This window comes from Toxorhynchites rutilus, chromosome 1, assembly GCF_029784135.1.
Source record: "Toxorhynchites rutilus septentrionalis strain SRP chromosome 1, ASM2978413v1, whole genome shotgun sequence".
Classification (NCBI taxonomy): domain Eukaryota; kingdom Metazoa; phylum Arthropoda; class Insecta; order Diptera; family Culicidae; genus Toxorhynchites; species Toxorhynchites rutilus.
This window is the reverse complement of record NC_073744.1, coordinates 89,490,341-89,517,725: the sequence shown is the minus strand read 5'-3', so window position 1 is coordinate 89,517,725 and position 27,385 is coordinate 89,490,341. Positions and strand designations below refer to the sequence as shown.

Sequence of the window (27,385 nt, the reverse complement as noted above, 5' to 3'; positions counted from 1 at the left end):
CGTTGCATATCCCGGTGGCTGCTTCATATAAATATCTTCTTCTAACTCGGCATTCAAGTGGGTTGTTTTAATGTCCAAGTGTTTAACCTCCATGCCTTCCCTACTCGCGATAGTCAGCATTGTTCTTAAGCCAGCGCTACACGATGCTACGAACACCCTCGAATGCTGGACGCTCGATGATTCGACGCATCGTGTAGTCGACTGACGAGCTACGAACCTCCAATGTCGAGTGTCGAATATTCGCGTTGGAAGGTAATCCGTTCGTTGTGGATTACCTTCCAACGCGAGTGGCACGAGTCAAAGGATTTTTGTCATTCGTTGATTCGACACTCGATGACATTCGATACACCGCTACCCGATTCGTCCGAATATATCTTTGACAGATTGGTTTATTTACAATTTTTAGATGAGGGAACTATGAAATTGATTCATAAAATTCAAAATATTCGGCAAAATATTGCAGTTTAATAATGTTGATTTCAAGCATTTTTAATTTACAGCCCGATATCAGTACAATTGCTACGGCAGCAATTTCAATACTCGCATCGTCATCAAGTTTCCTAACGTTTTTGATGGTAAATAAAAACAATAAACATTCGATCCAAATACTCGCCGATTGTTTGGACCGATTGCATTGAATCGAACATTCACTTCACCGTGTAGCAGCACATTCGTCACAACATTTGTCGATTCATCGAGTCAAATGTTTGAGTCCAACATTCGAGTAAAACGTTGGACGAATCGTGTAGCGCCCGCATTAGGGTCGCCTGTTTCACTACGGGTGCACACACTTCATCGAAATCAGTACCACACTGTTCTGAAAACCTGTGCTACGAGTCTCGCCTTATGTCGCACGGTTTGTCCTGTTCCGTTTTCCTTTATTTTGGAAATCCACCTACATCCAATTGCCGTTTTACCAGAGGGAAATGGTACTAAGTCCCACGTCTGGTGTTCTTTGAGGGAATCTATCTCCTCCAGCATCGTGACTGTTCATCGCTTCATTGTAATTTTAAGGTTCATCGACACTTTGCGTCATGGCACCCGTAATTTGCTGGTCGCAAACCATTCGTTGAACGCTCGGAACGTCTCGTCGTTTGTTTGGGTTCTTCATCCGACACAGTTCATCACTAAATCCGTAAAAAACTTTCATCTGATTCATTCCTGCAATCTGCATCGTGATCGTTGCAACTTTTTCCGCCGATGATCATCGGATGAACCGTTTTTCTCTTCAGCTGAAATTCGAACTCAACTTTGTCGTTCTTCTCGTTGCTAGGTGTACTTCTTGGATCGCAGACTGCAGGCATTTCATCTACGAATCTTGCCTCCCGACTTATAATGACTTTCTTCGTTGCTCGGTCAAGAAATCTGTAGGCCTTATGCTCTTTGGAACAGCCCACAAATGTAAGCTTCTGGAATGTGACGCTAAGCTTCTTGCGTTTTTCTTTCGGTATATGAACCCACGCGCTAGTGCCATAGATTTTCAAATCACTCACATTCGTCAGGTTTTCTGCCAGCTCCTGCCCGGCGTTGGCAAGTCTTGAAAATAATTCCTCCATGGCAAACAAATGTAGCATCATCTTCGCCTTCCGGCTTGACTCCTGGTTCAACATAGCGCCAGAGCTCCTAAGGATAAGCAACAGCTCGACCTTGAAACACCAGCTGGGATAATTGCTAATATTCAATTTCTGAATACTAAAGCGGGATCCATCTATTTTAGCACACTACTGCGACGACGATTATCGCAACGAAAAATTGAATTTCAATGAAAAAACACGCGTTTTGAACAAAATGGCGTCACTTTCTTTTCTCCACATGCAGGCCCATAACATATTGTGATATGCACAGTACGGCAAAGAAAGAAACGACGTGCTACTCGTTCAACTAACAAACTTATATTTGATTTCTGGTCTGTACGGATACATAAGCACAGATATGTGTGCCTATAACTGAAAATGTAGAGTATATTGAACACTGATACAAGTGATACTATCTTTGTTGTCATAGGGATGACATGAAACTACCATGAAGCAGAACCGCTTCTGGGATTCTTTAAAATTCTTTTTACAAACTAAAATCCTATCATGCATTTCACATAACGGTGCAATTTATCTTTTACACTTTAATGCCATAATGTTGATTGTTTTTATTTTGATGGTAAATAAAAACAATAAACATTCGATCCAAATACTCGCCGATTGTTTGGACCGATTGCATTGAATCGAACATTCACTTCACCGTGTAGCAGCACATTCGTCACAACATTTGTCGATTCATCGAGTCAAATGTTTGAGTCCAACATTCGAGTAAAACGTTGGACGAATCGTGTAGCGCCCGCATTAGGGTCGCCTGTTTCACTACGGGTGCACACACTTCATCGAAATCAGTACCACACTGTTCTGAAAACCTGTGCTACGAGTCTCGCCTTATGTCGCACGGTTTGTCCTGTTCCGTTTTCCTTTATTTTGGAAATCCACCTACATCCAATTGCCGTTTTACCAGAGGGAAATGGTACTAAGTCCCACGTCTGGTGTTCTTTGAGGGAATCTATCTCCTCCAGCATCGTGACTGTTCATCGCTTCATTGTAATTTTAAGGTTCATCGACACTTTGCGTCATGGCACCCGTAATTTGCTGGTCGCAAACCATTCGTTGAACGCTCGGAACGTCTCGTCGTTTGTTTGGGTTCTTCATCCGACACAGTTCATCACTAAATCCGTAAAAAACTTTCATCTGATTCATTCCTGCAATCTGCATCGTGATCGTTGCAACTTTTTCCGCCGATGATCATCGGATGAACCGTTTTTCTCTTCAGCTGAAATTCGAACTCAACTTTGTCGTTCTTCTCGTTGCTAGGTGTACTTCTTGAATCGCAGACTGCAGGCATTTCATCTACGAATCTTGCCTCCCGACTTATAATGACTTTCTTCGTTGCTCGGTCAAGAAATCTGTAGGCCTTATGCTCTTTGGAACAGCCCACAAATGTAAGCTTCTGGAATGTGACGCTAAGCTTCTTGCGTTTTTCTTTCGGTATATGAACCCACGCGCTAGTGCCATAGATTTTCAAATCACTCACATTCGTCAGGTTTTCTGCCAGCTCCTGCCCGGCGTTGGCAAGTCTTGAAAATAATTCCTCCATGGCAAACAAATGTAGCATCATCTTCGCCTTCCGGCTTGACTCCTGGTTCAACATAGCGCCAGAGCTCCTAAGGATAAGCAACAGCTCGACCTTGAAACACCAGCTGGGATAATTGCTAATATTCAATTTCTGAATACTAAAGCGGGATCCATCTATTTTAGCACACTACTGCGACGACGATTATCGCAACGAAAAATTGAATTTCAATGAAAAAACACGCGTTTTGAACAAAATGGCGTCACTTTCTTTTCTCCACATGCAGGCCCATAACATATTGTGATATGCACAGTACGGCAAAGAAAGAAACGACGTGCTACTCGTTCAACTAACAAACTTATATTTGATTTCTGGTCTGTACGGATACATAAGCACAGATATGTGTGCCTATAACTGAAAATGTAGAGTATATTGAACACTGATACAAGTGATACTATCTTTGTTGTCATAGGGATGACATGAAACTACCATGAAGCAGAACCGCTTCTGGGATTCTTTAAAATTCTTTTTACAAACTAAAATCCTATCATGCATTTCACATAACGGTGCAATTTATCTTTTACACTTTAATGCCATAATGTTGATGCATCAACACGACAATGTTTGTTTTAATTAGGTGTAACCACAATTAATTCCTTTTTTTACCTTCTACAGATCATTACTAAATGAGAAAGAGGTGGGCGAAGAATTGCCATACGCTACTAGACTCAATCGACACACCTCATTAGGGCGAGAAAGTGACTCTGAAGAGCCACGTTTCCACACAATGCATCGACTAAGGTGTGTAAATTTGTGAGAGAATGAAGACAAAAGTTCGAAAAAATAATGGCATGTCAACAATTTTCAGGAGTTCGCGTCCATCGCAGCGTAGCACTGTTGAACCTAATGATTCAGCAAGTTCCGGAGAAGAAGATGACGATGATGGTTTTGAAATTTTGACCGCCGAAAATCTATTCTCCACACTGTTATCAAGGGTAAAAAAAAGTTTAACTTAGTTGTTGACTGAGCTCGACCAGAACTAATCTCCATGCATACTTTCTCAGGTTCGAGCGTTAACAAGTCGTCTCAATGTAAACGATCATAATACGTCCGGGTTCCCTTCGCCACGATTCATGAGCAATTTGAGGCAAACCCAGGCACCATTTTGGCATCATCAGGATCCATTCTCAAGGTGAGTGTATGAATATTCAAAACCACGTTAGCAGGATTTAGAATATTGTTAAACAAAATTGTCGCCCACTCGTTCTACACTTATTCAGCACATCGTACACTACCTTTGGCAGTCCTTTTCATAATTTTTTCTTCTATTCGTATACGTGTATAACATTTTAGCCCGCAATATACATATTTATGTAGGAACGAAACTGTTGAATCGAACGTGGTGTAAGTATGACATAGCAAGATTTTCGTTCGTATCACTGTTGTTCGATGCGCGATTCGATACGTTCGTGCTTATCAAACTTGATCGGTAAAACTGTTCACAAAGAGCATTTTATAACGCTCTTACAGCAGCATCAACGTTTGATGGTTGTTTTTTATTTCGTAAGAATTAGGTCAAATAATTCTCATACATCGTTATGAGCATTGTTCGTAGATGATAGCTTACTATTGGGAGTAGGGGGTGGAGGGAGTGGAGGTAAGACGGACAATGGTGGTACTGTACTGTATTTGTATAGTTACATTTTTGATATCTAATTTATGTTAATGAGAACCCCTTCTACATGTTATTCTATGATATTTAAACTACCCTATGGCAAATATAAAATTTAGAAAAATGTCCATATTCTCCCCACTTAGGCTGATCAAATAGTTCAGGCAGAAAACCGGGACACGTAAACCAAAAAAAAATCATTCAAGCAAAATCAAATTTCAGCTCAAAGTTCTGTTTGACAATTATCGTAGTATTTATAGTAGAGATGGGCAAGCGCTCACGAGCCGCTCATTTGAGCTGGTTCGTTAGAACCTAGGTAGTGCGGACTGAATCAAAACGGCTGTCAAAAAAGATCCAATTGAAATGTCAAAAAAGATCCAACGATCAGGAGTGTTATTTTTCCTATGACAATCAACACTATAAAAAGCTATTGTTATTAAAGGCAAAAATAATGAAACTGAAATAAAATGAACGAACTACATTTTCCGTCAATTGTTTAATTGACAATTGCATCTCTGAAAGAGCATTTCATATTGCAAGGTATCAGAACCTGACAGAATATCAACAACCTACAAATAACGCTTAGTTCACTCCATGATTTTAATATGGGAGTTGAATTCGACATTGGCGAATTTCGATACGTACATACATAGCAAATGTGAAATGTCATTAGGTATCAGAACATTTCACTGTGAAAATGGGGTTGGACGTTTTTTTCTAACGTCGGTGAAAACAGCTTTGCTAGTGAAGCTGGCAGAATAAAATCCGCGTAATTATAATTCACCAGTGCTGGTGATGAATGTAAAGGTAAAGCAATCTGCGCTTCGTGTTGATGATGGACGTAATCTTCTGAGTCAACTACCGACTTAATTGTTGGGAAGGCATTACGGTTTTTCACGAGTTTTCCTTTCCAGTCGAAATGAAACAATGTATTTCTATCAAAATGATTCTGAAAATGTGTATGAAAGATTTGCTACACTTTTGGTTTTCAATAAATCAAACATCGTACATACTGCACAGATACATGGACCCTTATTCGGAACTAGTTTGTCGTCTCCGCAAAAATCGACCCAGCGCGTCTGTGAAAACGTTTTCGAGGGTATACGACAAAAGCTTACGCGAACATGTTCACTCGTATTCGGGCAGCCTTTCACTGATCAACGCATTTATAATGTCCACTTTCTTTGATATAATATCATATCAAATAAAAACGAAATAAAAATAAACGAAGTCAGAGTCACGTAAATGTTTACTCCTGTGATTTGAAAACATTCGATAAAAAGTAGAACGAAGAGTTGCCAGATTATTTTTAAAAAAGTCTGTAAAAATATGTGAAAGTCTGTAAAAGTGTGCGGATCTGTAGAAATGTCTTTTAACGTTAATTTTCACAGATTCATTAATACTTTGTACATCGTAATGCACGTAATGCACAACGCTCATCATGATGTAATTTTCGAACATATGGGTATTCAATTTACCGAATTTTCTGAACTTCCTTCGGAGTTTTCCGATTTTTCTAACCGCTATATTGATCTATGGGCCAAGACAAATACAAAAAAATAAAGACCACTCAAATCGGACCATTCCTTCCTCGGGTTTTGCGCTTAGCAACACATTTGGCCTTCCAAATGTGTTGCTAAAGGAATGAAGATGAAGGAATGCGTAGTTTTGCCTGAAAATCCATTTCCACTTTCGATTTCAACTTCGCTAGCGCAAACATCGGATGGACTAACAACGCTTATCATGATGTAATTTTTGCACATATGGGAATTCAATTTTCCGAATTTTCCGACGGTTTACTTGGTTTGTCGCCGCCCGTTCTTGACATTATCGGTAAATAACATTCTATTAAGTTTTACCAATCTCATCGATAGTTCTCATAGGTTCTCGACTCTGTTCCCTCACTGTCATAAAATTTCGAAGTATAGTAAAGTGAATGTATAGCATGTATAGTAAATGAATGCAATTTTTCATTCATCGTGAATAATCGTATCGTCTCTTTCGTCTGCAATGATGTCAGGGCAAAAGTACTTATGAAATCATAAAAATGGTTGACGTGTACAAGTTATTGTTACCAAACAAAACACCAACAGAATGCAAAAGATACTTAATCGGTCACTGAGCGATACTATGCTCACGACATCACTGCGGTGTGACCTATTTTGCGCACGTGACTACTGTGGTAACCACCGTGGTTACGCCGGACGGCAAAGTGTTAATGAATGACTCAAAAAATAGGTCTAAGGTCATGTGTATTGATATAAACTAAATATGAAAACTTTTTTGTATGGAAACTATGGAAAAATGTCATAAGGTGAGTCAAATATCAAATATCGTCAAATATCGATGTGATGAATAGAGCCTTTCATTTTTCAAAAACCTGTGAAATATTGTAATATCCATAAAGTCTGCAACAAAAATAAAAAGTATTTTACAGATATACCTGTAAATTTACAAACATATCTGTGAATCTGGCATCTCTGGTGATCTGAGAAATTATTGCAAGAAATCGCTTGTAAAAATGCTTGAATTTGCTGGAAAATAAAGCTGATTGAGTCCGCACCCCTTAGGTCAGAACGAGCGTACGATCCACGGATCTTTACAAATGAACCGCGGTTCAAAAAAAGCCGCTTTCTAAAAAAGAGCCACTTTTCGGAAGAATATCGGCTTAATAAAAAAAATCGCGATTCAAAAAAGAGGCGTTTTTTGAAAGAGTCTCGGCTCAAAAAGAGACGCTTTTGAAAGAGTATCGGCTCAAAAAAGAGCCGCGATTGAAAAAAAGTCGTTCAAATGAGCCGGCTCGTTTCAATGAACGAACGGTTCTGAGCCGCTCACTGAAATGAACCGTTTTGCCCACCTCTAATTTATACCATGTCTTTTATGTTGTCCTAACAGTCAAGTAAGCTAATCAGTAAGCTTCACGAATTTCTTAGTTTAGATAATTGCTTACATTTCCTGAAAATATTTGCCCACAACGATTTTCAACTCGTACAGATTATTTGTTCCACCTTATTATTCCTGTAATCTATATTAACTGGAATATTTTTTTTTCTCTATTATAGTGACTTTCAACACATTCCGGCTGATTCGTCACTTTTACTTCCATTTTTGGAAGAATGTCGGGAGTGAGAATTGAACTCGTGATCTCTGCGTGAGAAGTATGGATGTTACCACTGCGCCAGATCGCCTCCACGAACTGGAATTTGTTTTACTAATGCCAATTTGAATCTCCGGAATGGACTTTGAATTTTGGACAGTTTTAAGAAATTTAGCCTGAAATATTTCATCTGAATCAACTAGTCTTACGTGGAATAGTTTTAACGTTAATAATGTTTGCTGCCAACGGATGTTGACGGATGAACGGACAACGTTTTGCATATCATTTGAGTTGGAAAGTCTCTGGGATTCCCTAATTCATAAATGGTACAAATTTAAAAAATTGGAAGCATACCCAGTTTTCCACACTTTTGTTTTGTGAATTTTGATGCATATCTGTTTGTGCTTTCTATAATGAGGAACGAGTGGAGTACTGAGGTATAATTTTATATACTCACGAATCATTTTTTTACAGTTGTTATTTCATAGTCTTGGCTATCATAACATCTCCCCTTTTAAAAGTGATCGTAGGGATTCAGCCAATTTGGGATCCTACGATCCGGACTAGAGGGTCTGGCTGGCTGGGCAGGAGACTGGGAACGGCTACTGGCTGATTCTGCATCTTGAAAATCGTCATCTGGTTCACCTTCGGGTACGATTGGGAGAACTTTTTCTACTACAGGGGCAGCTGGTTCATCTGGAACCTCAGGAACAGTGGACCTCATCGGATGGAGGTTGAACTCATCCAGCAGCATGGATAGTGGCAGGTTAGGTGAAACTGGAGAGCTTTCACAATCATCATGGCTTCAGCTGATTTGTGTGCGAGCAAATGAGACGTCCAGTATCCAAAATAACGTTGTAGTTTACTCGACGTTTGCGCTCCACAATCGTTCCAGGAACCCACTCGGTTTGCATTGCATCGGTGAACCTCTGCGTAGACTAGATCATCTGCTTCAAACTTCTGTTTGATGGTGTTGTTGCGTCTGTTGTTTTGTTTCGTGTTCACTAAAGTGCTCGGAATCTGTGGCATCATAGGATCAAGTGTTGTTCAGATTGATCTTCCCAGGAACAGGTCAGCAGGTAACTTTCTTTCAGGAGCGTTTCGATTCGGGGTTGAACGGTACGTGGATACCAGGGTCTGGAGATGCTGGAAAGTAGCCATGTTTTCCCCCTTTACAAGCTTCTTGAGTCCCCTCTTCAGTCAACAAGCCTTTCAGCCTGTCCATTTGATGGCGGATGATACGGAGCAATGTTCAGATAAAAGATTCCGCTTGCGTCACAGAACTGCTTGAATGTTGAACTGATGAGCCGGGAATCATTGTTTGACACCAGCGTTCGTGGATTTCCATACCTTGCGAAGGTTTCTTCAAGAATTTCCAGTGTTGCTGTCGTTGTCTTACTGCGGATGCGGAAATCTACGGACCATTCGTTATAGCTTCGACGATAACCAGATAATAACTTTGAAAAACATCAGGAAATCTGAAACGGAGCTTCTCTACCAAGGGCTCGGACTTCTGCTGTACGGACTGGATCAGTGTGTTAAACAGGACCGACCAGAGATCAAATTGATCGATCATCTCGGCCTTGCTTGCTGGTGCCACGGACAGCGATGTTTGCTAGGAACTCACCAATGATACCAATCTCGTCTCCTGATGCACTGACAGTTACAACTTCCATCTCTTGAGCTGGTGGTTGGCCAATCGTTTCCCAGATTTGCTCGGAGATTATTGTGATGTCCGACGCACAGTCTAGTTGCATCTAGAGCGGGAACCCGTTAAGATCCAACATGATGAACTTCCGTTTCTTCAAGAGATCGACTCGCTTAACCAATGAGATACCTTCGGACTTGACGGTGTCCTTTTTCCTTGGTTTGTCGACCGGCTTGGATGACTTCTGCTCAGCGAAGGAACAATAGTCTTTCTTGTGACCCTTCTTCCTGCGCTTGCTGCAAAAACGGTTTTGATAGGGACATCAAAACTTGGCATAGTGTGGGTCTCCACACAACCAGCAAGGTGTTCTCCACAAACGAATCAGAGCGCTTTAAATCGATCGTTGGAGAGCTTCGATTACTGGAACGCTTCGCTGAGCTTGTTGATGGAAACAGCATAGAAACAATAATCATCATCTTCGTTCTTTGTGCGCTAGAAACACTAATAGCGAACGTTGAAGAGCGAAGTTTGGGGTCCGGAAAGTTTCTTCATTTTCAATTTCGTAATGATCTCTTCGAACTTGAATTCTCGGGGGTGCTTTGGCAGGATGCTGCTCACGTAGCGTTTGTGGACTTGTAGCAGGGTCACTTTCCGTCTTCCTTAAAAACGTCTTCGAAGTGAGCATATCAAAGTGAGCAAAAATATTCCGCCTTCAGGGTCGTACCGAAACTCGCCGATTCCAGTTGCGAGAGACACGATGATCCGTTCACTTCCAGCCAGATTGGCGTTCGTCCGTTGGGGATCCCTAATCTGCTGCTGCTGGGTAGCAATCAGTTCCGTGAGCCGTACAATCGCACTTCGAAAATCCTGGTCGGTCATCTTCGAGTTCACTGTTGCTAGAAGTTTTCCTCGAAACCATATTCGAAAACAGGAACGGCACCTCCCGTTCAGTTATGAATAACAACCAATCACTGTTAAGAGATATTTTATTAGGAGAACCGAGGGTAAGACGGACAGTGAGGGTATGATGGACAGGTGGTTGATTTGTATAGTTGCATTATGAATTTCAAATTTCTGTTAATGGGCACCCCTACATGCTATTCTAGAATATTGAAACCAACCTATGACAATGGATAATGATCAAAAGTGAAATAGGGAAACAAAAACCGAAAATCAAACATGATTCCGCGTGTGGATGTAATTTTTGGGGCTTCGATATTAAGCATTTTGAGTGGTTTAATTGCATAATTGAATTCGCTGATGGTTATATTTCGGTTTATGAGTTGACAGAGAAGCGATATTAAATTTGAATTTAAAAATAAATTTTAAATTTAAATTATTGAAATAATTGCACTGGTGGGGTTGAAATGTCACATCCATAATCACATCCAACGCATAATGGAAAGTGAAGGGAAGAATATTGAACTCTTTTTTATATTGCATTCTCTTTTTTGTTCTATTTCAGTTACTGGACGCACAAACACTGAGAGAGAGCGAAATTATTCCTCTCGCGAGCGATAAACTTCTACGCTTCGTATATTATTGACCTGTCCATATTCCCCCCACTGCATGTCTATTATACCCGCACCGATAAAAATGTTCTACTTTTCGGCTTGTTTTAATTTCAGTAAAAAACATGAAAAAAAAAACATTTTTATAAATCATTTGGCCAGTTATTTCGAAAACCAGTATACTGAACTGTAAGAAACTGCTTTTAAGTTTTAGAAAACATGAGTTTCCAAAGATACAATTGAACTTTTCTTTAACCGTCCGTCTTTCCCACCTCTCTCCTACTTCTAGTTTCTTCGGTGGTCGGGATAAGAATCACGAATCAATTTTTTCACAGCTGTTATTTCATAGCCAGTGGGATACTCGATATGTTGGCTCCTGTCAGTTCAATAGAGGTTCTCTAAAGACGTCACCCAGGTGGTTCATACTGACACTGCTATTTTTGAATGTTGAGAACACTGCGAGCGGGAAATGTCAAAATGTCGACTGAAACCTCTTTATTTTGGAATCGCTGATCGATTGTTTTCTCATTGAATACGTGGATGACGAAGACCGAACAAACTATCGTTACTTATTACGCTTATATGTGCTTCGAATGATGATGCTCACATACATACCGTTTCTAATTCTTTCAGCCGGCTGAATGGCGAAAACTCAAGCTCGTGGCGCCACAGTATGTCTCGTGATCTCAGCTCGGATATTGATTCCATGTTCTCACGTTCAGGAGCAACACTTCCTCGAGGTGATTATCGTAGTTTCTTTAAATAAAATAATTCGAGTTATCCTAAGTTATGTGTTTGGTAGTTTTTGAATTCTTTATTTTTTGTTCATGTCCATTTTTCATTTCATTTGAAATTTTTTGTAACCTTTTTTTCTTTATTCTACTTTTTGCCATCTGAAGAAGTGAAGAACCGACTGAAGGTTTATCTTTAGAGTTCCCACTTTTTGTCTCCAACGCGTTTGAAAGGAGACTATATAGCATACTTCACATTAACGAGTCAACATTTTATGCAAAGGAAAAACATAAATCACCCCAAGCTCAATTCACCAACTCCTGTTTAATCCAGAGTGCTATTCAATACTTACATTCGAAAACTTCAAAAGGAACAGATATAATCATGTTTACAATATTACTTATACAAAAAAGATGACTTCAGCCTATACGAATATTTACATTTAATTTTTTTCCTAACTTTTTGCGTGGGCTGATTTGTGAATGATTATACTACTACATAAATAAATTACAATGTTTCGTCAGGCTACCCACGATATGTGTACGAATAACTGCTTTCCGTATGTTGTTTAGATAGTTTCACAGCGAGTGTAATATGTTTAGTTTATTTACCTAGTGTAACATTAAATAGATGTTTGGATTGACGATATACAATAGAAATATGAAATCAATAAACTCTACATTGAATGTTGAAATGTAATAAATGTTTTTTCGTCACGTCGAATCGTTATTTCTGTCTGATATTCGTTATAGTATTGAAAATTCCTTACAAGTCACATTTCGCGCGAAGACTCAATCCAAAATATTTGTTTAGTGTTCCTCTCAGTTTTAGTTCAAAATTTTCAAATTTTGTTTTTTTATTATTTTTGTAACTGTTATGCAAATAGTTGTTCGCTTAGCAAATCGAGCTGGTTTATTAGATTTTTTTAAAAAGATTTCTGATTGCAGAAGATGGTTAAAGTTGACGATTTCTTTAGAAAATAAAATCCATCTGTTGGGACTAGAACGAGAGGTAACTAACCGAATATTTTGAATGCGACCCTTTCGATCGGTGAATCCTACTATGATTTCGCGGTATCTACAGCTTTAACCATCTGTCAATGTCAATCAAGTGAAAATATTTTTTTTTTCGAACAAGTGCGATCCTTCAATTCTCGATGACGACAAAAAGTGTTGGAATATCAAAGTGCCTAAAGTACATCGTTTATTGAATCGCGACTATTTTTTTTGGTTTTTGGAATCAAATGTCATGAATACATAGACAGCCACACAGCTAACACAGCTTAACACAGTGAGTAGTATTGTATTGTGATTGGAATGCGTTTGGTTTTCTGATTTATATAAATAAAAAATATAATTTATGTTGAAATTGTGCTATGTGTTATTCTTTTTTTCATAAGTAGGATTAAATGTGAGAAATATAAAATAATATGTGAAAGGGTCAACGATATTCAACAAAAGGTTTATCACACATTTATAGGGGATTGACAAAAAGAATGAGATTACCAATATTTGGTTGACATTCAAATAATTATAACTCTTCGAAAAATATACTTATTCAGCGGAGATGTTCCGGATTTTCGAAGGGTATGTTTTTTCTATCACTTAATTTTTCCCTACTATGATGTACTGTCTTTACCCTTATCAATCTCAGAAGTTGGAAAAGATTAAAAATTTAGTTCTATCAGAAAGGTCAAGATATGTAAATCAACGAATCCTGCATTAAACTCGCAAATAATTCGAATTACTGAAAACAATAAGAACATTTAAAAATCCACAAAGCGATGGTAAAGGCAGCTTAAAAGCCTTATTGTCTTCTTTTTCGTCCATCCCCTGTAAAAGTTGCCGTAGACTGTGTGACCGGAGGTCAAATGTTTGATACTTTATGACAGATAAAATTTGGTTGACATTTGTTACAAATACTACTTTGTTTGCCATTCTTCAATTATCAACAGTTTGTTTGTTGTTTTGACTAGAATGTTTGAGGAACAGGCCAAGAAGTATAAGCAAACATGAATTTCAAAAAGTTACCCCATAAAAAAAGTTTACCACCTCGAAAAAACACCCTATGCAAAATTTCAGCTCAATCGGACTTAAGTGAGAGTGGCGCAATGCGGTCAAAGTTTGAGTTTTTTTGAAAATCGAAAAATCACCCAAGGGGGGAGAGGAAATCGGAGTTTTAAAAAAATCGATGCCAAATGTCTTAAAATTGCATGAAACGTCGAGATCTACTGTCATGTCGAAATTTTTTTTGTCAAAAATCGACACTCTGGGACTTCGGAACACGAAACAAAACGTATGGTTTTGGGTGCAAAAAAATAGTTATCTCAATTTTTCATTCGGAACAGCGAAATGTTGATTTGCACGAAAAATTCGTTTGATGCCAAAAGTCTTGAACACATTTGGCATCAAAAAACATTTTTGAAAACCCCGATTTCCGATGATTTTTCGGATTTTAAGAAACTCTAATTTCAACGTCTGCGACACTAGTAAATGAAGACTGATTGAGTTAATATTTTGCATTGGGTATATTATCGTGAAAATCAACATTTCGCAGCAAGTTCCAAATGAAAAATCGTATAACTATTATCATTGGCACCCAAAACCATACATTTTACTTCGTGTTCCGAAAAAAAACTAAGTCTCAAAGTGTCGATTTTTGACAGAAAAATGTTTTCGAGATGACAGTTTTCATGCAATTTTAAGACATTTGGCATCAACAATTTTTTTTGAGAACCCCGATTTCCTTGATTTTTCGATTTTCAAAAAAAAACTTTGACTGCTTTGCGCCTGTCCGATTGAGCTGAAATTTTTGCCTAGGGTGTTTTTTCGAGGTGGTGAACATTTTTTATCAGGTAACTTTTTGTAATTCAAGACGACCATTTTTATTTAGAAAGTTTCATTTTCTGAGTCATCTGTTTTCATGTCTCCGATTCTCAATCATTTATTGGATCAAAAAGGAGTAAAATTTTGTCTGATTGGTTATTGTGATATATACACAGTATTCGATAAAACGGTTCATGATTCCTCCATTTTTTTTTATTGCAAGGATTTCCCCTGTGGTATGCAAGTTTTGAAGTAATCGTCAACTTGGGCTATTCGGAACGGTCTGTAGATTGAAAACTTGTAACTTTTTGCTCTATTGAGATATAAATTTCAATTTTTAATTTAAATAACTTCGGCGAATACTTTAAAATAGTTTTTTTATCTAGTAGCATTTTCAACATAGAAGGCAATGAGAAATGTTTTTCCAAATGCCAATTGAAACGTTTGTTTGAGTAACCACATAAGTAGGGGAAGGGTGGTGAAGATGGATATCTTAAGTACAATTTTTTCCAGCCTAGCTTAGCGAGTGCTACAGTCTGGTATTTTTTCTCCGCCAGTTCAAAAGCCAACTTTCTGACTTCCGTCATGGAATTTCTTCCCTAGATCGAGGAGATGTCGATAATTACAACGATTCTATCGCTTCCATTTGAGTTTTCTTGTTCCTACTGCTGACTGAAAACTGTCGGAAGTGGTTCTAGCTGTTTTGAAAAATTAGAATTTCTAAGGTGTATAAGAGGGGGTCTCCGTAGCCACATTGGTTGCGCGTTCGCTTAGTAAGCGATCGATCGTGAGTTCAAAACTCAGGGCCCTCATTGACCATCTTTGTGTTGTTACAGAATAACTACGTCCACGCAACAATCATCAGCGATGGAGATCGATCCACGGTCGAAATAAGATCGATTCATCCATACAACTGCTCTGCTCTGCAAGAAACATCGGGCTGCTGTTCTATAAATAACTCAACAATGTATCAACGACTGTCTCCGCTGTCCAGTCTTAACTGGATAATGGAAGGACAGATAGAAAACTCTTACGCCTAAATGGCTACTGTGTAAATATGTACCATTTCCAATGGTATAGAAGGGAATACTCTAACGCCGAAAAATGGCAACTGTGTAATGTGCTAATTATAGATATGATAAATATGTGACATGTACACGATTAAAATTCGGCTCTGTTACAGCTGAAATGTTAATGAGCCTAAACAAAACAAAAGGGATAAAAAAAAGGTGTATAAGTGTTGGGTATAAGTGTTGTTCTTGGAATGTTGGAAATTCAACCCAGCTGTGTTCACGGGGGACCCTTCCTTAACAGCTTATTCCATCCGTTGATTCATCCATGACTTCCGGTTGATCTTGCAAACTGTTGAAAAACGGAAGTTGGGAAGTTGAAATTTTTTTCCAAAACAACATGTTCGTCTTTCCTTCCGATGGAGTGTCCATCTTTCCCGACTTGATTAGTATTTTTTAACATCAATGTTTCTGGAATAAAAACGAGAAAACTTACCGCTGATTCGATGAAACGGAAGGAAAGTGATGGTAAAACACATGGTAGAATACATGTTTGATACACAAAATATAATAAAATTAAGACAGCTCAAATCGGACTATTCTTTTCCCGAGTTTTGCGCGCTATCCCTACCATGTGCGCTTGCGCTGCACTATGGTTTATCGCCCTGATCCTAAATTTGTGCGTCACAAATTATGCACCGCTTATCGCTTAAACACATGTATTTAGCGTCCTGTTTCACTTGCCTTATTCCTTCTCTGCTCTTGGCGCTCATTTCATTGCATGATAAAAGGCGAGACCTAAACAAAACAATTTTTATCACCTCTAGGGTGGCCCATAAAGCGCTCTCGCCTTAGGTCTTATCAAAACATGTTTTCCACCAATGTTGAAGTGGGAAACATCTAATTGGCAGCAATAAAATATTTACTTCTATTCCTTCGTGTAATGCGCTATCTCTCGCACACTTATCTTGGGAGCTATATAGAATAATTGAAGAAAAGGAAACGAAACATGTGGTTTCCTCCTGCTGGCATTATTTTGTTTTTCAAATGCACGTTGCGCTACAAACTTGATATTTAATTATTTTGATTTATTTTTAGCCCTGCTATCTAAGCTGGATTCATAACATCATGTTTGGCTCCATTAGCTTGATTAGTTCTCGAGTTAAGCAGAAATTTGGGTTTCATTTGCATGGCAGCCACCCTCTTAGAGAGGGGGTGAGGAGTGTCAAACCATCATAGAAACATTTATTGTCTCCTAAAATCTCTACATGCCAAATGCATGATTATTTTTCGAGCTATGCAGAATTTTGTGTTTCATTTGTATTGTATTTTAACGAGGAAAGTGTCACGAGCGTGTTAAAGGAGGGATGGAATACAAAAATACGGCATGGAGGGAGATAGAGGTACTTTTTGCGGTACGTAATATATATGAAGCACATAGTATTACGGGGCCTGCCACTCAGCTTAGTGTTCTTTATGCACTTCAACAGTTCTTCATTGCCTTTCCGAAGCGTCCAATCGTGCATTGTGTGTGCAGGCAAGCACAACGATATGCTTATTGTTCCAGGGCTGTCGAACAAATTTCCAACCCCTGAAAATACGTTCATACGACAGTGGCGTGATTTTCGTTTTCTCAATCGCATGATTTTCGTAAGGCTCAATCGCATAAGCTTTGCGTAGCCGCTAATTCATGATTTGTTTATAAAAAAATTCAACTTAAATCTATGTTTAGTAGATTTCGACCGATTACTCGCGGTTTACTCGAGGTTAGAGGAGCAATAGTTTTTGTAGGAAAGGTCAGGATAGGGATATGGATATGAGGTATCGTTGTCTCAACCGTAGTATTGTGCATAATGACCAGGGATAGCATCTGGTGTTCGACTATCTGTCGAGGGTGGGCGACGGAGAGATGAGGGGACAAGACAAACAAACTAATAACGAAAAAGAAAAAAAAAACACAAAAGCATTAAATTCTTACACTAGGCCGTTTCACAAACATATTGATCAACTGTATATAGCAGATATCGCGAGTTCCCAACACGTCTCTAACAGGAACATTTCTGAAATTTTGATAGTCAATGTAGGTACCGTTAAGGACTCAAAACTGCCAAAAAGTCAATTTTGACAAAAATGGCGTTTATGTGGTTTCTCAAAGAAACGATTCAATGAGGGGTGGTGAAGGCAATATTAAACGTGTTTGAGTGGTTCTTTAATCAGGAGTAATATTTAGTTTCATTTTTTTCTTTATCTCAGCTTGGCAGCTACTTAGCTCAACTGACGTGGTTCTCTGATTTTGACAGGCCTGTGTAACTGTCAGATTATATTCCGGAAATTGTTGAAGAACTTTCGTGCGAATTTTCAGGTAGACGTTGAATTTACGGGAAGCGTTCACAGTGCGGACATTCAATCTGGACGAAACTGTGGAAGGCAGATTCATTTATGGTTGTTGTGGAGGTAGTCAGACAAAAGGATAAAATGAATCTCGGGCACAATTCTTTAAGTGGCTTATACGTGCCACTAAACGATAACGTTTTACATGCAAAAAAAAAAAGAAAATTGACATTGAGCCACGCTCGGGGTGAAAAAGGCTGTTAAGTTTACACATCACAAGACACTCAAGTTGGTCCACACTGTTGGATGTTAAGGGTCTGTTCGCGTTGTTTCATGGCGCGTTCGTGCTTGTGCTGTGCCTGAGTAGTGTCGGTAAACCAATCTCCGAATTAACACGTTGAGTTCCAACTGAGCTAGGGGACCGACATGAACTTTTCATCAGACCCACGCTGGTCTCTGCGGATCGATAGTGGATTTTTACAAAATCATCCGATGAGACTGGCGCGAACCAGACGGTTCATTAAATGTCAGTCCCCGTGGACTGTTATCAAAATGAAACGTGTGTGCTCCGGGAATATACAAAACATCATCAGCGAGAAGACGACGCCAAACCTCACACATGGCACACACAATCAATCGTAATCGGGCAGTCTACGGAGCAGTGAGAAATGACCCAAAATCATAGGTGAGTGGGGTCAAGTCACATCCGTGCTATTGCTGCTTACAAATTGGACATGGGATAGTATTGCTAGTAGCCCTAGCAACAATTCTAATAGAGCGAGACATTAGCGTCATCAGTTTCAAAAGTTCGATGTTCAAAATAGCCCCAGTTGACGGTATGCTGTTTAATCGATTCTACGTCTCGAAATGAGGATATGGTAGCTTTAGTTCTGACTAAATTTTTTTTTGCTTGTTCATTCTCTTATTATTTGCGGAATTATTTTCTGTTTTGGCGTTTATCACTATCTAGAGGAGAAAAAAGCTGCTACAATCTATAATTCCCAGTTTCATGCATAACTCTAGAATACAGAAATGTTCTACATAGACTTAGAAACATTCTGGTTTTACATGAATAAAAAACGTGATGCGGAAATGCGGATACTCCATTGTAAAAAAAAACAGTGCAACAACAGAGCAACAAACATTCGCGAAATTTTGTTCAAGCACATTTCTGTATTCTGTTTATTCACCATTCAGTTTACCAAACTAAATTATCCAATCATCGGCCTCTTAGACTATGTTTTAACTGCATTTTTAACTTCGTAATTCATTTATTATTATTGTTTAAGGTATTACATGTTATGAAAATAAATGTATAATATTTTGTTGAAATGATCAAAAACACAAGTTATGAAACATAATGATTGTTGCTTGTTTGTTTATCTTTTTCTCTATGTGATTACAGTGGGGTTCCGCGTATCGTTATCGCATGTACCAAATACCAGTAGAGGTAGTTTGCAACAAGAAGGAACTTTCACTGCGACTGCAACTACTTCTCCTTCTACTACTACTTCTTCTACTACTACTACCACTATTACTACTACTACCACATCACCAACGAAAACATAAATTGAACAGGATATTCTATCAAACATTTTAAACACCAAGCAGACAACAAACAATTTAAGTAGTAGCAAACTTTAGTTGAATATAATACATTTCAATAATAATAGATACTTAGCCACAACTGCAGGAGAAAATTTAGAAACTGTTAAAGAAATCGATTAATAGCCTTTGCCCAGATGCTACTTTTAAAATTTGGTACATCTCCTATGTAATAATACAAGATGAGCAAACGAATCAAGTACAACAATATCCTCAAAAAAAAACAAAAGAGAATCAACATCAATCACAAAGTTCACGTGAGTTCTATGAGTCCTTCTTTCCTCTGTTTGCCAACAACAACGAACATAAAATATTTTTGTTAGCTCCAAAACATAATGTTGAGTTTTTAACTGAAGTAAACTGTATGTTTGATTTATATAATTGCTTGTTGAGACTAATCATCTGCTAATCACCTAAAACGTGTCTAAAAATGAAATACCAATCTGAAGCCATCAAATAAACACCGTTTAGAACTTATTTACCTAACTTTATTTGATTTTTTTTTGTTGTATTACATATATCACTTTTTAATTGACGAAAAGGCCTACTCACTTGTAACGTGTAACGAACAGGTTTGTATTAAGATGGACACACTGTAATGTTCTCTATTTTTCCCATTAAATATACATGGAAATTTATCGTATTAAACTCGTTGAGTTTGTTCCGAGCAAGGCGCTTAGAAGTATATCCTTAGATGAGCCAATATCTCAAAACCACTCTGTAGCAATTTTGGAAGTATCGTAAACAAAACACAATATACTTGTGCACTACGTCGTATGTAATCAATCCTTCTCCTTCACACTTCAAGCAAGTGATTCCCATTCTGCTTTCTTCCGTATTGTTTCCTTTAACCCACTTAGTGATGAAACGGTCTCACGTCGTACCATAGACCTGTCTTGGTTCACTCGTGTTTTGGAATAGTATAATGTGATTGTTGTATTTCCTGCGGCGGTTCAAAACATACAAATGAATTTTGTTCTATGATTTGTCAAGAATAGATGAACGTAAAAACCAGTATATTTGGTTTTTCAGAAAACTTGCAAGAACCTTGCAAATAACAGCATGAAAGCAAAACATAGGATTCAATAGCGTTATTAGGTCACAAAATAAAAAAGTGCATTAAATATGCATTTTACAGTATTGTGAAGATCTATATACTAAATTTTGTGTTAGTTCTTTTCCTGAATACTTCTTACTTTCCTCTGAGATCTTTCTTCCCCTTCCAAGGGTCCAACCAACGTTTATTCACACTCTAAGATTTGTTTGCGATGGGTCCGTAACCAACATCAGATGCAATAAAAAATACAAACCTGCCTTTCATATAATAGTCTAATGAATTCAGGGAGAAAACATAGCATACATCCTGTGGTACTCCTCTTTCTTATTGCGGCTAATACTCGTACGAAAATTGTCTTCAAAATCTATGATTTGACCTCCAATGTAAATCAAAATATATCCATATATCCAATATTACTTACTCACTTATTCGGGCTGATTCTCGAATACACTTCACGGTGAGAATGAAATGAAGTGTATCCGCGATGACAACAGTACGGTGTCGACATCTAGATACGAAATTAGTTTCCCACTAAAACTTATCATAATAATATCAAATTATCTTCAGATAAAATTTTTGTATGAGATTATTTTACCCACATTAAGAAAACAAAGTTCTCCGTTCACATTGAATACTGAGTGTTAATTTCATTAATTTTCATTAATAATTTTTATTTGAACAGTGCTCATTCTGCCTGAAAACCCATTATCATCTTTGACGCTTCACTAACTCGTAAAACGTAGTTCGATGGCGTGCCGTTCATTTCGTTTTCACCGTGAAGTGTATTCGAGAATCAGACCCATTGTTGCGCTCCACACTGGGAGCATAGTGCCTTCGTTAGAAGTATCCATCCTGTGCGATCCGCAGCTCTCGTCTTGACCCCTCTCCAGGCCAAATTTGGGTCGACTCCTCTCATCTCGTTTGTGAAGCTCCGTAGCCAGGAGGGTCTGCCTCTGCTGCGAAGTCCTTGCGGGCTCCAGTTTAGTGCTTGCCTGCAAAATTCAGTGCCACTTTTGCGTAATGTGTGGCCGACCCAACGCAACTTACGCTCCTGGATCTCTGTTGAAACCGGCATCTGATGGCAACGACGTTGGAGCTCGTCATTTGATATCCAGTTGTCCCAGTCTCATTTATTCGCGAAACTCTTAACAAGTGTCCTTGCAAATAAACCTGATTTGTATTATTTCTTTATAAATATCGGCACTCAGTTGTGATGAAAATCACTCACTCAGTCAGAGCATTGAGGTCTGGCAAGCAGGATTCAAATTCTACAATTTTCTTCCAATTTTCGAATGGAATGTTTGAAAATTCCAATCCATTTTTCATCGATTTTAGTGTTAACGTATGCATTAAAAAAATCTACAAAAGATTTTTCTTGAATTGGAATGTTTCTTGAATCTTACGTTTATTAAGCCTACAACAAAAATGATTCAAGGCTGTTGATTCGCAGCAGCAACACTGTCAAGCAACTTGATGATTTTTTCATACTGCCAGCCATACAGCGAAAGAATTGGACGTCCTGAGGCACTTTGTGTCCGCCAGATATAACCGATCTGGTATTTACAACATCCTCTCTCTGCCGCTCCTTAAGTCGGGAGATCAAAGCAACCGGCCAAATTGGTGAAGAAGAATCTGGCCAAAATGGACATGTTTATGCGGTAGCGTCAGATGAGACTGGCCGTATCTGAGCAGCAGGTAATCACTCAAAAGGAGTAGCTTGAGGTACTGGTGAAAAACTTATCTCCGTTGATACAAGTGAAAAACTTCTTTTTCACTGGTGAAAAACTTTTTTTCGTGCTCATAATAAAAGACAAGACGTACTTGATGCTAGAATTCAACGAATGGCAGGGGACCAGATACTTTACGTTCCCCAGGTAAGCGATGACGACGAATATATCACCCGCATTAAGTTCTCGAAGAAGATCCTTCTCTGACAGACGAGAAGGGAATGTCCAAGCCGCTCTTATTTCGAGTCATATGGTGAACTGGGAGATATACAGTACGAAGAGCTTGCCGGAAGTTGCGAAGGTGATGTGGTCTTTATGCCGAACATGGGATCAGTCCATTATGCCAAAAGATCACTAGAGGATGGATCGGCTGGAGATAAACATTGTCGCGAAGACCGCAAACCTTCCCAACATTCTCCAGCAGCGACCGATAGAAAACTTTTGGGCGAATGGCCAAAATAGAGTAACATCCGACCACTAAAGCCACGAAAAGGTAAAAGAACACGCCGACATACATCTTTTCATCGGTCTTGGTTGAGGTTCCGGCCAACTTCCATAAGGCCGCCAAGCACCTCATTTACGATACTTCGTCAAACAACCCTGTCTCTTGCTGTCCAGTACACACTAGTTATTTAACACGTTAAACCCTGACCGAGCTAGGGGACCAAATATGAACTTTTCGTGAGACTCACGTTGGTCCCTGCGGATCAATAGGGGACTTTATTAAAATCATTTTCAAAGATTGTTGCTGTCTTTTTCAATTGACACTCTTTAAACTAAAAGTCCACTGTCGGTGCGATAAAACCAGCTCAATGTATTAATCTTTGGATGCATTGGAAGCTCTCTTGAACCGTCTGCCAAATTAAAAAAAGAGGTTCATCCATTTAATAAAATAAACATGATCAAATTGTAATATTGAGATATATTGATATCGCGGGACATTTTCTTTTTTTTCAAATGCGGGACGTTTCGCGGGACGTAATCTTACGCGTTTTGTTGAAATGCGGGACTGTCCCGCGTAACGGACGTCTGGTCAGTTTACAGTAGTACCTGTCCCGAAGGTAGACGGTGTTCTCCAAAGTTCGGCCAACGGACTTCACTCAGCACAGCTTCTCGAGCTTCATGCTCCTCGCCTCGCTAGCCAGTTGGAGCAGCTTACCCTACTGCGCCAGGGTCAAAACATTCCATGTTCCAGTTCCGTGTCCGTTGTTTCATGCTAAAGGTATTTGCCGTTCAATCAGTCCGTATTCATGTAACTTGGGTTTCTGTAATAGATTGTTGATTTCAGATGCAGTGGGTTATTAGCCCAAGTAGCCTAGCCTCCGCGACGGATTTGCCATCTTAGCTATAGCTTCGGGAGGAAAACATTTCGTATACAGCCGCTGGATGCCAGATAGACGCTGTCTCCAGCGACTCAAGCAAGCAATTTGTTGTAGTTCATTTAGCGCCACCCACCCTGCACCACGGAGAGGCGAACTACCTTATACGCCTGTCGGTTTTTTCGCTGGCTGTTGCCTTACCAGGGCAACGCTACCAACTCTCGTGGTGAGATTCCCATCGATACAGCTGACGAGATTTCGCATTCAATAATACGCCCTTCGCTCCAAGCCAGACGTTTGAGCCGCTCTCTTGGATAGTCTTGGTGTTCTGCTCTCGCTGCCTGTCCGGGACTGTTTACGCAGCTGGCTTTCATTTCTCATTTCCGTTCCACTATCCGCAACCTGTGGATTCGTTCGGACGCTTTGGATACCCTCATCATCCAAGACCAAGTTCCACGTTCCACTTCTAATGCGGTGTAAAATTTCAAGACCAGGAAGCTGATTGAAGTCAACTCTCCTCGTCGAGTCACGCACATCGTATTTTAGCTACCTCGAACGATTTCTTACCTACTGATTTCTTCACTTTTAGGACCCAAAACGAGGATATCTTAATATAACACGGAAAGTTTGGGTTTTGCTCCATCATTCCAATTGCTGCATTTCGTTTCGGTTTGAAGATGTCCTATCGCCGAATTCTTGCTTCCAATCAATCACCCATGGAAACAACTGCAACAGAAAAAAAAAACGCTCAGTGTGTATGGTCACAAGTACTTAATTACTTAATCAGCAAAAGGTCCCAGTGGCCTGTGCTGTACACAAAAATCGTCTCCATTCACCTCGATCCATAGCTGTTTGTCGCCAGCCATGCAGTCTGCGTAGGATCCGCAAGTCGGCTCCCACTTGGTCGTACCATCTTCCCTGCTGCGCACCTCTTCTCTCGGTTCATACCTAATAGCAGCAGCTGGCCGACTTTCGCCGGATGAACGATGGGTGGTTCTCCCAGCAGATGGTGCAACTCATGGTTTGTTCGCCTTCTCCACATTCCGTCATCCATCTGCACTCCACCGTAAATGGAGCACAACACCTTCCGTTCAAACAGAACCTGCAGAACCTGTCGTATCGCGAAAATCCGATCCGTGGTAACTCGGGCATCCATAAACCCTGCTTGATATAGCCCCATGAACTCTTTTGTAAACGGTGATAGACGATGATAAAGTATCTGAGAGAGTACCTTGTAGAGCGCGCTTAGCAGCGTGATCGCTTGGTAATTACAGCAATCCAGCTTGTCGCCCTTTTTGTATATTGGACACACGATCCCTTCCATCCACTCCTTCGGTAAGCGCTCATCCTTCCAAATCTTGACGGTTACCTAGTGCAGTGCTCTAGCTAGTGCTTCACCACCGTATTTCAGTAGCTCACTCGGTAAATTGTCGATACCAGCGGCTTCATTGTTTTTCAACCATCCCATTTCTTCCTCTACTTTTTGAAGATCATGGACCGGAAAACGATCATCGACTGCACGATCTCCTCGATCTGTCGCCGTACCGCTTCCATTCACGACTACATCGCCGTTAAGATGTTCTTCGTAATGTTGCTTCCACCTTTCAATCACCTCACACTCGTGGGAGGTTACCCTCTAAATCTCAGCATATATCGACTTTTGGCACATAGCCTTTGCGCGAGTGGTTAAGCTTCTCGTAAAACTTCCGTGCGTCGTTTGCGTAAAACATCCTGCTGGCGTTTTTTCGTGCGGAAGATCGAGTTTTGCCTGTTCCTCGTCTGTCTATATCGTTCCACGTTAGCTCTCGTACGGTGCTGCAGCATTTTTGCTCTCGCTGCATTCTTCTCCTTAACCCTCTACAGCCCAAGCTCGCCTTTAGACGGGCTTCGTGGATTCTCTTTTCAAATTATTCAGACATTATTTTCATTGTTCACTCCCACTAAAACGTCCTTAGAAAATTTTCATCTATCACACATACACATTGTTTTTATGCTGGTAGCTTTCTGCTAGGAGTATTTTATGTTGAAAGTCGGAAATTCGAGATAAAAGTGGAGTAGGTTTTTTAGATAAATAAAAAACTTGGGCGGTAGAGGGTTAACAAACTGCTTGCATTCGCTGTCAAACCAGTCATTCCTCCGGTTCGGGGCCGTCGTACCTAGCGCCACCATAGCAGTGCAATTAGTTTTGAATTACAATGAATGATATATTTAAAAACAAAAATTTACCGAACACGCGTAATGCACAAGGCAAACATATACCGTTTGACGCTCGCTAATGCTCGGTCGGACTTTGCTAAAGAATCGTATCCTATGTTTTAAACTATCCGGGCAATCAGTGGAACACAGGTTTGCGTGCGGGAGACCGCCGCTCAGATCACGTCATCTTGGCGGCTTGGGCCGCCTCGATTATCCTTATCCTCGTTAAATGGGGTCTTCGCCCCCATTATATTAAATAAATTTAGAAAAACGAAAACGACAAAATTAATTCATAATAGAAATTACGCTTTTTCAGTGAGGCATTTATATCCATGATGTTTTTTCCCGCGTCACAATATTTCTAGCCTACTTGTAACATTACACTTCTTCTGAGCGGTTGTTACCGTTGCAGTTGTTTTCCTGGACGATTTTTCCGGCCACGGAATTAAAATATTGTAGACGTAAGCGAAAAAATGAACAAAATCGACTTTTTCGCCGTTATGCATTCTACGCAATGTAATACGTTTGCTCAACATGCAAACAAACATTTGAGTAATTTTGAAAAAACGTTTCCGAAAAATCACTGTTTGTCCACATAACAGACGTAGTTCCATACAGCTTTCATACATCATTCGAAAATCAACAATTGTTAGTATTATGTGCTATAATACATTTGAATCACATTCTTTGTAGAGTTCAAACATGCCTGTCACGATAGTGTGTTATTACTTAGTGTTTCCTAATAGATGGGTATAGGAAACCATTGAAACACTTACTATTTTCTGTACACTGTACTGCGATGAACAAAGAGAAGCAATTGTGTTTTCTAATGTTATAATTACCTAAATTTCTGCATTTGTATCCTCAAGTAGATAATAAAACAATCAGATCAGTAGTAAAATTAAAATAATATTTGTTCTTAGCATTATAACTCCTCGGATTCGACATCGAATTATTCCACATACTCAGCATTTACTCATACCGTTGGTGTAAGTCACTCCACCATCTTTGTGCGATTGATCGTGATATCGTTAAATCATGTTGCAAAAATTACCAACATTATAAATTGCTTTTAGAAATTCAATTAATTTTAAAACACGAATCTGCTGTTTTCCTGAATACTCATATCCCAGAGTATTCAGGAAAAAAGTACTATCATAGACTGGCAAAAAACCCCGAGCACCTTTTCTAGACATTTCACAAAATTTCATCCAAATCTTTTTGATTTTATCCGATAACAACTGAAACTACCGACGGAGGCATTTTGACTATTATCGGAAATGTAAATACTAACGCTACAGACAGAGCAACCTGGTGATTACGCTATGCGAACAAATGTTCATTGAAACGATTGATTGTCCGCATAAATGACGCAAGCGTTTCCCAAATAGAAATAAAAATGTTCTAATCAGCAAAATCTCCTAGGCCTTCTTTTTGTCGATAACATCCTTCAACTGGACTGATTGGAAATTTGCATGGTTATTCCATCCATTTATCTAAAAAAGCTGAAACTTTGCACAGTTCATTTTTTGGGCCAATAAACA

At 39.3% G+C, this 27,385-nt stretch overlaps 1 protein-coding gene across 19 annotated transcripts in view; it reads left to right on the top strand.

The window, feature by feature from the left end:
• The window catches only part of LOC129769562 (serine/threonine-protein kinase par-1), a 122,664-nt gene that overhangs the window by 70,943 nt on the left and 24,336 nt on the right, over positions 1–27,385 (top strand). For 14 of the 19 annotated variants that reach the window (XM_055772003.1, XM_055771996.1, XM_055771970.1 and 11 more), the window contains 5 exons: positions 3,787–3,912; positions 3,980–4,106; positions 4,176–4,303; positions 4,465–4,515; positions 11,673–11,779. In XM_055772003.1, coding sequence (XP_055627978.1) covers positions 3,787–3,912; positions 3,980–4,106; positions 4,176–4,303; positions 4,465–4,515; positions 11,673–11,779 — 539 coding nt within the window. Of the gene's footprint in view, positions 1–3,786; positions 3,913–3,979; positions 4,107–4,175; positions 4,304–4,464; positions 4,516–11,672; positions 11,780–11,938; positions 12,475–19,342; positions 20,061–27,385 lie in introns of those variants that run through there. The other 5 variants (XM_055772028.1, XM_055772042.1, XM_055772035.1 and 2 more) reach the window with 5 other exon arrangements.